Source organism: Populus euphratica, unplaced genomic scaffold (genome assembly GCF_000495115.2).
Source record: "Populus euphratica unplaced genomic scaffold, PopEup_1.0 scaffold1279.1, whole genome shotgun sequence".
In the NCBI taxonomy this organism is placed as follows: domain Eukaryota; kingdom Viridiplantae; phylum Streptophyta; class Magnoliopsida; order Malpighiales; family Salicaceae; genus Populus; species Populus euphratica.
Genome location: NW_011501135.1, coordinates 9,323 through 19,580, shown reverse-complemented (window position 1 = coordinate 19,580; position 10,258 = coordinate 9,323). Strand labels below are relative to the sequence as shown.

Below are 10,258 nucleotides of genomic sequence, written 5' to 3'. Positions count from 1 at the left end.
AAGGATGTTCTACACTGCTCCAAAAAGTTAGCAATGTAATTACTTAATGCTTGGCTCTACAGTGTGCTAAAAGTTGATCTTTGAGTGAGATGATAGACTTCCATAATAGCGAGGAGGTTTGCTGAGGGGAGGCATCCCAAATGGAGAGATTTGGGAGATAATACTGATGAATCTACTAAATCCAAATGGAATTAGTTTTGAGGTGAATGTTCCATAGCTATTTGGCAATAAAGCTTTTGTTATGAGCTTTAATGTCAAATAGACCTAGGTCCCCTTCAGTCTTCTTGGATTGAAGTTTTATACTCTTACATTTCGAAAAAAAAAAAGTGTTAAAGGTTTTATATTGTTAATATAAATTAAGCATGTTGTGTTGTGCATGACATCAAATAGTGAGTCATGCTTATTGGATTAAGGGATTTTGGATGTATTATGATAAATCATAAAATTATGATTTGAAAGGGTTCAAGAGTTGCCACATAATATTATGGTTATTAGGAAGCCTAATGGTCTGCAAGAGTCTGAGTAACGAAATTAGTTGTGCAAGGAGGAGACATGTTACCCCTAGCGCACTCTATCTATGACAAGTTGTATTATTAATTGTTCAAAGTCATGTTTCTATTCATTAGTCAGTCTAAGGTTTTAAAAAAAATCCTCATCAATAAGAAAATTCTTACCTTATCATGTTAAAACCCCACCATTTTAAAGTCTAAAAAAAATTATCTAAGTTTTAAGAAAAGTGCTTCCCAGTAAGAAAATCTTTATCTCATTGAGTTAAAACTTAATCATCTTATTGCCCAAAAAAATAAAAAAAAAAGGTTTGTTATTTGAAATTTTTATCAAATCTTAATAGATAATCTCAAACTTGTTATGATACTTGTCTTAACCCAATTTTAGGTTTCTCCTAAAATCACCTTAAAAAAAGAAAAAAATGAAAAAACAATGATAACTTGGCGAAAAAAAAAAAGGTAGGCTGAGAAGAGTTAGGAAAAAAAACTGAGATTTTGGAAAAAATTAAGAACTCAAATATACCCAAGATTGAAAGGCAATGAAGATTCAAGATTAAAATAAATGATTATCGAGTGAATTTCCATAAAAATTAAGTATGAAGAATTAGTTAGATTTTGAATAAGTTAATTTGATTTAATCCCAGTTTAAATAAAGGTTTAATTAAGTTTAACAATCACTTTGGGCTTTTAATTTGTCAAATTCACTTTATTAAGGGTTTAATTGATAAAAACAAGTTTGAAAAGTTAATTTGGGCTTAATTAAGAATGTTGGAATTTTAGAGGACCATATTTAATTTTTACAAAGTTAATTAGGTGAAATCATGAACAAAATTGAAAGAAAAATCAAAGTTTATAGTCAATTAAGGGTAAAATTAAAGAAATTCAAATCAAGGATTTTTTTGCAAAAGGCGTGTGAATTTAGGGACTCAATTTGGTTGAAAATAAGGGTGAAATTAAATAAATTCAAAGTTTGAAGGTCAATTAGAGATAAAATTAAAAATATCTAAGACCAAGTTGAAAAACACGCTAAAATCAAGGAATGTTTTTGAAACATGATAGGGGTAAAATTGAAGTGATTGTTAAAATCAAAATTCAATAGAGGACTTAATTGAAAATTTTAAAAGATTGAGTTGAAATTAAAAGAGTAAGTTTAAAACTTAAATTAACCCAAAATACTAAAACAATGCCATTTTATTAAAATAAAATGATGTGATTTGTGTTGTTTTTTGGATCCAAATAATGTCATTTTAGTTAACAAAAATTAAAAAAGAATTATGTTAAACAACGTATTATCTTGCACTGTTTATCATCTCCTTTAAAGATCCTATGAAGCCACTTTTTAAAGCCATTTAATATCTCATTTCTTCCCCTAAATAAGATAAAAAGCCACTTTTTAAAGCCATTTAATATCTCGTTTCTTCCCCTAAATAAGATAAAAAAAACCCCTAAATAAGATAAAAAACACAACATATGTGTGACCTGACATTATACTTCACTTTATTTTATTAATGTACTTTTTTTAAAAAAAAAAGTTTTACTTTGCATTGATTTTTTATTAAAATTTTAATTAATACTCTTATATTTTTTAAATTATTTGGTTCAACTTTTTTATAAATATTAATTGATTCTTTGAAGTCATAATGCTTCTAAGAAATTGTTGCAATTTATCTTTAAAATTTGTCCATTTGTATTTTATATAAATACATAGTGTGATATTTTTATAAAAACACAACAAAATATTTGTTCTTAGCAGTAAAAAATAATCTCTAATATAAAAAAAATAAGTCAAATATTTGTTAATATTCTTTTTATTTATCAATTCATGTATATTTTTATAATGTATTTTATTTAACAAAAACACGATCTTTCAATTTTTCAATTTAAAAAATAATGATACATAAAAACACATGATTTTAACATCTTAACATCTTTTATTTACGGTCGACTAGTGTGTTAGCAAATAACAATCAGTTTGCTTTCAATATTAGGAGTTTAGTTTCCATGTTACAATTATTGCCCAATAACAACATAAATGACTTTCTAAGAAAAATCATATTATTTTTCATTGCATTGAGATTACTTGAGAAGACCAAAATTAGCCAAACCCAAATTCAGAACAGCTACAAAACGGCCTAACAAAGAATAAAACAAAGAACTAAGTCAAGGCCATCCAAGGAAGTAAAGGAACAGCTTAATGTAAGCCTGAAGCTTCACCAAAAAAATAAAGAGACGAGAAAACCCTATTTTATGAGGATCTACAAAAGTTTTTGCTTCAGTGGCTACAACAAACACAGTGAAACATTACCAGATAGAACAATATATGATATGATATGCCCTAACATACGAAACAATGGCACATATTGCGGTATATTCCAGAACTCAGCCATCCATCCTAGCAAAATGTCCAGTAATCCTAGTGATGTTCCCTATCCTGAGATACACTTGATACTTGTAGTACCTGTTGATTCCAAATAAAAAATATCAAATTAAGAAGTCTAGACATGATGACAGGAAAATATATAGCAGCCATCAAAACATCATACTCTTGCTAGAATACTCTGCTTTAACCAGATGATGCAAACAGCATGTGGTGAGACACGTGACTTGTTAGTGTAAGAAAGTTCGTAGTCATCCAGGGCACGCAGAAATCAGTTTGACAAACAATTTCAAAATTTTTCCACAAATTGTCAAACCACAACTTAACAGCAACAGCAACTGCATACCACTTTCAATGATCCATCTTAGCAAAACGTCCCCTAATTCTTGTTCTGCCTTCTGCCCGAACCTTGCGGGATTCATACCTGATATGTTTGCTGTACCTGTTGTTTTTCACAGAAAGAATGTTGGTTTACAAGTTCCAGAAAAATGACATCCTAAGATCACTCATCTCATGCTAATGAACCATCCTGCTAAGATTCTACAACTTATTTAGGTGGTCCACTTGACATGTCCATGTTCAATAATTTAAAATTCTCAACAATCCATCTGTCACAAGATTACGCTTAAAACATAGAGTAATTACTAGTTAAAGTTGTTTACAGTCCATGAAACATATAGAAGAGCTTGTTGAAGACTGATGCGTCTTCTTCAATGTAAATTTATTCAGACCAAAAAGGTGTTCATTTTGAATCTTAATTTCTCAATTATTTCGATCCAATGAGAACATGCTAATGCAATTCATTTTCTTGGAGACCCCAAAACTATCAAAGAGTCTTAGAAAATCTAACACATAAACCAAAGCTAAATATTACGAAAATTAACCACTTTCAAAGGATATAGGAAATGTCGATCTCAGAATGCACATGTTCAAGTCCCTTTCAAATTGAAAACATAGATTTGCAATATAGTACTATCAAAGACAAACTCGTGGTCCAAATACCTCCTTGTTTTCTTCTTCTCCTTGTATCGTGAAATAGCAGAATCTCTCTCCTGGCTGTTTAATTCATGTGTCACAACATTTGGGAGAGCTGGTAATGTTTCAATTGTAAGATGTTGTGGCTCTGCTGCATGATCATCATGGACGTGACTTGCACTGCCAATAATATTGAAATCTTTGTCAGGAACTGCACAACTTTCCTCAAAGTTGCTACTTGGTAATGTAGAAGGAAAAAGAACTTGATTTGCAGCTTCACCATAATCAGCAAGCCAATCAGGCAGATTTTCCTGAATTAAGGAAAAATAAATTATTCCTCTTTTATTCTACTGAAAGAAAATCTGATACTAATAATTGCAAGAGCAGAATTAAAAAGAAATCAAAAGACAAGAAAATAAATTTAAATAAGAAGCTATCTGATGATTATGCCAGCTAATAAGTGATCACGAGCCTGCCACTCATGCTTACAAGTAACATAGGTTTCATGCAAAGAATCTAGTGACCCTGGAGACAATGGGATAAATTGTATACACAATCAAGCACAAACAGATCTAAAACCCAGGGAAAGTTTATTTTGACATATAACCAATTTCTTGTATGCCCATGTCATGTAAAAAATTCATTAACCCCGGAGACCACAAGATGGCCTCTCTTCCACATGAAAACACAGATCTACTAGATGCTATTTAATCAATTTGCTTTTTTGCATGCGTGTGCCTTGGTGGACGGGCAAGTTATAAATGTTTGCGTGCACCTCCTAATAAAGCTTTGCTTCTCAATTGCCAACCCTAAAACCCTTGATCATCCACATGGACTAGCGTGCCAAACCAACAAGGAATCAAGAAGACTCATATTACCACTTAGACTACGAAAAGACATGTTGATGATATTTTGAATTCAGATCCAGTCCTACTGAGATTGTTCTCTTTCCTTCCACATGTAGATCACTATGGCATTCTTAATTCGGATAATGAATTAGCTCAACAATGGTGAGGCAGACAGATAAAAGGAAATTAATTTCACAACCACAAGCAAAAATGCTGATGCTCACAAATTATACAAAACATGAAAGTTTACAAATGAATGCCGTAGTTCAATGGTGCCTATGTCCCCGCCCCCCCCTCCCCATGTAACCAAAAACAAAAATGGAAAATATTTACCTTGTATGAAGTGAACGCCCCAGGATCACCAATTGTATTTAAATTCGGTGGCTGCGGATCAGCATCCATTGATTGAAGGATTACAGGGTCAATGTCTGCATTTCCATATGGATCAGGCTTCAATCTCACTAGTTCACGAAGCTGACAAAGGATTTCTTCCTTGTGCTGCCCACAAGCAGCATTACGATTCTGATTCAAGAATGACATCCTCAACCAGGTCAAAACCACAGCAGTCCATAGACAAAATTTGACTAGTATTTAGCAACTAAGATTTTTCATATGGACAACATCATAATTCCAAAACTCTATAAAAATCTACACGAATTTACTTGGAACTTTAATTTTTAGAACTCTAAAATTTAGCCAATGAATTATCAAGCTTGTACTTTAATTTTCCCACATAAAACTTTCTGGATAATTTTCAGTCATAGGAAAGAAAAAAGAAGAAGAAAAAAAAGGGAGTGATGAGGAAATCAAACAGATGTTCAAGAAATCTCAATTATACTCGTGCATATATCAAAAAGGAACCTAAAGGGAAAACACAATTAGTCAACTAAGTTTTTTTTCTTAAAAAAAAAGTTGTGTTTGTTTGCCAGCAATCCGAGCAAAAAAGCTTCTTTTTTTTTTTTTTAAGATCTTTTTGTAGTTCAAACCAATGAAACCTACCGCAACCACATGGCTTTTTTAAAGTGAGACTTTTCAGTACAGCATAAGCAGAATTGGAACCTTCATCTGAAGCTAACAAGAAACCCCTCAGACACACTAATTTAAGCTTTACAGTGATTATTAAGAAGCACAAATAGATAATTACCTTAGGCAAAGGAGGGACTCCTAAAGTCTGGAAATTTGAACCCGAATCACTGGAAACTATCAAATCATCAATGCAAACAGCAGGGCTATCCCAAAGAAACAAATCCGAAAAGCCATCATCAAGTTCAGACCCCATAAACCCATCACTTTCTTCACTAAAAAACAGAGACTTTTTGAGACCCAGCTCTTCAAACCCCAAAATTGTCATCAATTCATTCCCTGAAGGACACCCAGTAAAACCCTCAATCGGCCTACGAATGTGTGTTGAAGACAAAGAAGAAAGACTGTGTCTCTCCCAGTCGCAGTTCTGGCAAAAAACAGAGTGCTCTGTTTGACAGAAGATTGATACAGGGGATGCGTGACAGGCATCACAGAGCAGTGAACGAGTGTGCTTGGAGAAGAGCTGGTTCGTTGAGTGGACTTCATGATCACAAGAGAAACAAAGCTTGGCTGAGTCAGCTCTGCAATATAGGAGAGCTGTGGTGTCATTACAGTAATCACAAAGCCTTTTTTGTTGTTGCCTGGGCTTCATGATTGTGCTGTTTGGAGTTTTGGTTGTTGCTGTTGTTGATATTGGGGCTTAAGAGAATCGGTGATTTCTGTACATTTTATATATACATGGATATTGTTTAATTATTGATTACCAATGAGATAATTTAATGTGTTGAAAAGGATGAGAAAGCTTATCTTTCTTGTTGTCCAAGAATTGTCCAAGAAAATTGATTGTACGTTTTTGTTTGATTTTTCTTTCAATCAATTAAATGAATTGAATTGGCATCTTCTTTTCACTTTTTTCTTTTTTTAGTTGCGCAGTTGTGCTTTTCTTTCTTGCCTGCCTGGCTACCAGAATTTTCATTATTTGGTAGTTCTTACTTGGATATTTTTATATTTTTTAAAGAATAAGATTAGTTTTATTTAAGATTATGGTTATATTTCCTAACAAATATGTTTTTTAAAGATTGTACTTGTGTTTTTATTTTTATTACGATTTTTTTTATAGAAACATAGCAATACTTTAATAGTCAAATCAACACTTTATTAGTAGAATTTTTATTATTTAAATATAATTATACATTCATTTCAAATAATTTTATTTTAATTTTCATATAATTTTCAAAATTATTAAATTATCTTATAGATTTTAGTGAACGTATGGAATTAGGGCCAACTCAAAACTATCCATTGATGTTAAGTAATGATGCACTGCCCTTATATTTTCTCTCTGTGACTCAGATTTTAGTAAATTAATAGTTCTTGAAGAGAAAATTCAACATCCACGAGTGCCACTACAGAGATTTTGTTTGGAAAACTGTAGTTTTCGGTCCCTTTCTTTTTGAAAAATAAAAACAGAGTATTTAGTAAAAATCTAAAATTTATTTTGAAATTCACTTTATAGTCGAAATTCAAGTCATCGGAAGAAAATTTCGAGATTTTGAATTTTATTTAATACAAAGCAATCTTTTTAGCACATTTTACCAAATATTCTTACAACAGTATAACATCCACCAATCCTTTGTATTTATTCTAAGTTAATTGTGGTGATAGATATTAAGTTCAATTTCTTTTCGTTTTCAAGTTTAATTATTAACAAGTACTTGACATACATGAAAAGGAATTACAATGACAAAGAGTACTAAATTATGTCTATGTTAGTATTAAATGATGACAAATTTAAGTAATGTAAATAGACTCTTGTCCATATAGCAGTGATCATCCTCTACCATTTACAACACATCAATTTATCAGATTTGTTTTTAATTATATCGGAATTTCTTATAGACTTTAAGCAAAAAAACACATCAATTTATCAGATTTGTTTTTAATTTATCAGAATTTCTTATAGACTTTAAGCAAAAAATAAAAATAAAATAAAAAACAGAAAAATCCTTCCATTGATTTTTTTAAAACATCTTTTTATTGTGAGGTAAATTTATAGAACAATTACAAAGAGATTTTATTGTTCATCTCATTCCAAATACAAATTTTTTTTAATTTTAATTATATCTTTCAATATTAGATTTATTTGAGATTAAACTTTATAATTTTTTTAATTTATTTTTTATAAGATTATTGTAGTCTTATGATTTGAACCATAGATTAATTTGGGTTGAAGCAAGTTATCTTTGTATTATTTTTTAATTTTATCCTTTAATACTAAGTTCATCGATGATTGGGCTTCATAAATTTTTTCAATTTATTTTTTATAAAATTATCCTAGTCTCATAATCTAAATCGTGAGTTTGATTAATTAACTCAGTTAAATCTAGTTTTTCTCTTTTTTTCTAATTGATTTTTTTCTTTTCCAATTCAACTCTCCTATATTACAGTGATTAAGAATTATGTTTCATGATTTATTTTGATTTACTTTATATGATGTTATTTTTATCTCATGGCTCAAGTCACATATAAAATAGGCTAATTTAAGTTGACTTCAGTTATGGCTCAAGTCACGTATAAAATAGGCTAATTTAAGTTAACTTCAGTTATTTTTTTGTCTTTTTTAACTGATATTTTTTTTAATTTTATCTTTCAATATATGATTGATTGAAAATTTAACTTTACAATTTATTTTAATTTGTTTTCTACTAGGTTCTTTTGATCCTATAACCTAAGTTGTGGATTTGACATGTTAACTCTAGTTGATTTAGATTATTTTTTAGGCTTTTTAAAATTAAATTTATTTTTTTAATTTTATTCTTTAACAGTGAATTTATTAAAATTTTAGCTTTATAATTTATTTTAATTTTTTTCTATTTAGTTATAATAATCTCATGATTTGCATACAGATTAGTTGGTAAATCCAGATTAATATAAGTTGGTTCAATAAGTTATTACCTTGATTTTTATAAAAAAAAATTCATTTTAAATATTTATTTTGAGTCTAATTAAATTTTTACCAGTCATCTAAATCATCTTTAAATATAAGTCAACTTATTTATATTATATAATTCTTTACATCATTTAAATAAATATTTTGCTATGAAAAAAACGTTAATAATACCTAGATGTTTTTTCACTATTAAAAAAAGAATTCATATACTGCGCGAGCCAATCTAGAAGGCTGCTATTGCCAACATGTTCCCTTTATTATGCAATTAATGAAAAGAGATATTTTAGAAAAGGAGGAGATTTTTTAGGGATTTTGCTTCGCTTACTTTCCTATCAACTTTGATATTTACGTGTGTTTGGGGCTCTCCTCCACCGAGAACTTGCTGGATCCGCCTCAGATAACAATACGAAAAAGAAAGGCCAATCGTGTCATTTACTAACCAAAAAAGGCCAATCACGTCCTCATGCTGATAACTTGATATCGCAATTCGCAAGCCTCTCCTGCTCCACTCATTTCATTTTTAAATAGATTCATATTAATTATTTTACAAGTGTTTTATTACTAGTTAAATAATGTTTTTTTTTTGTTTTATTACTAGTTAAATAATGTTTTTTTAGAAAAAACTTTTTAAATATTTTTTATAAAAAAATTTGAAATATAAATAAAAAAATCTATGCATATATTTAATTAAATAAATTAAAAGTTATATTTGTTAATAAAAAATATTAATACATCTATTGAATTCATCTCACTAGAAGTCAAATAATTGTTTTTTCAAATATAAATAAATTAATGTTTAATGTTATTAATATATTTTTTTACAACAAGTAAAAAAATATAAATATAAATAAAAAAAATTGATGTTTATATAGAATAAAATATAGTAAAAATTATATACTTTAATAAAAGATATATAAGATCTCCAGCTTATGTTAATGTTTTTTTGAAAATAAGAACAATATTAGAACTATTATATTAAAACACTATTTCTTTAATTTTTGAATAAGAATTTTTTAAAAAGTAAAAAGCGGCATAAAAGATAGTTAAGAATAAAGATGAGAATAAAAATAATAATATAAATAGGCCAAATGTAGAGTAATAAATATTTTAAGTATAAAGAATAAAAATAATATTTTTTTTCAAAAAAAATATAAAGAAAACAAAAGTAAAAAAAATATAAAGATACGAAGATAAAAAATAATAATGAATAAACCAAGTGTAAAATAGTAAAAATATCAAATATATAAAAAATGTAAGAAAAACTTATTCTCTAAACAAACAAATATTATAGATTTGCATCGCTATAGTACCTACTAATAATGAAAAAAATAGAAAAAAAATTCAATTGTGCCATTTCTTTAGTAAAATATTGTTTCTTTTAATATATATATATATATATATATTGTTTCTTTTTATATATATATATATATATATATATATATATATATATATATTATTCAAAGAAGAATTTTATATTTGATTGGAAATAATTTCTTATTTAATAAAAAATATTTTTATATATGAATCATTTTTTAATAAATAAAAAAGTTACTACTTTAATTTATCGATTTTAACTCAT

At 28.4% G+C, this 10,258-nt stretch overlaps 1 protein-coding gene across 1 annotated transcript; it reads right to left on the bottom strand.

The window, feature by feature from the left end:
* Window positions 1-2,543: 2,543 nt before the first annotated feature.
* LOC105117293 (zinc finger protein CONSTANS-LIKE 13-like) lies at window positions 2,544-6,610 on the bottom strand. The gene is made up of 5 exons (XM_011014907.1): window positions 5,851-6,610; window positions 5,040-5,228; window positions 3,886-4,169; window positions 3,230-3,325; window positions 2,544-2,964 (listed from the first exon to the last, which is right to left on the bottom strand). Exons 1-4 carry the CDS (start codon window positions 6,379-6,381, stop codon window positions 3,235-3,237), a joined length of 1,095 nt encoding a protein of 364 aa, XP_011013209.1. The 5' UTR covers window positions 6,382-6,610; the 3' UTR covers window positions 2,544-2,964; window positions 3,230-3,234.
* Window positions 6,611-10,258: the final 3,648 nt, after the last annotated feature.

Excerpts from the sequence above, each read along its gene's own strand:
- LOC105117293 (XM_011014907.1), bottom strand. The coding sequence starts at position 6,381 with ATGAAGCCCAGGCAACAACAAAAAAGGCTTTGTGATTACTGTAATGAC. Across the intron at positions 5,229-5,850 it reads GAGTCCCTCCTTTGCCTAAG|AATCGTAATGCTGCTTGTGG; the intron begins GTAATTATCTAT and ends TTCTTGAATCAG. Across the intron at positions 4,170-5,039 it reads GGGCGTTCACTTCATACAAG|GAAAATCTGCCTGATTGGCT; the intron begins GTAAATATTTTC and ends TCCTTAATTCAG.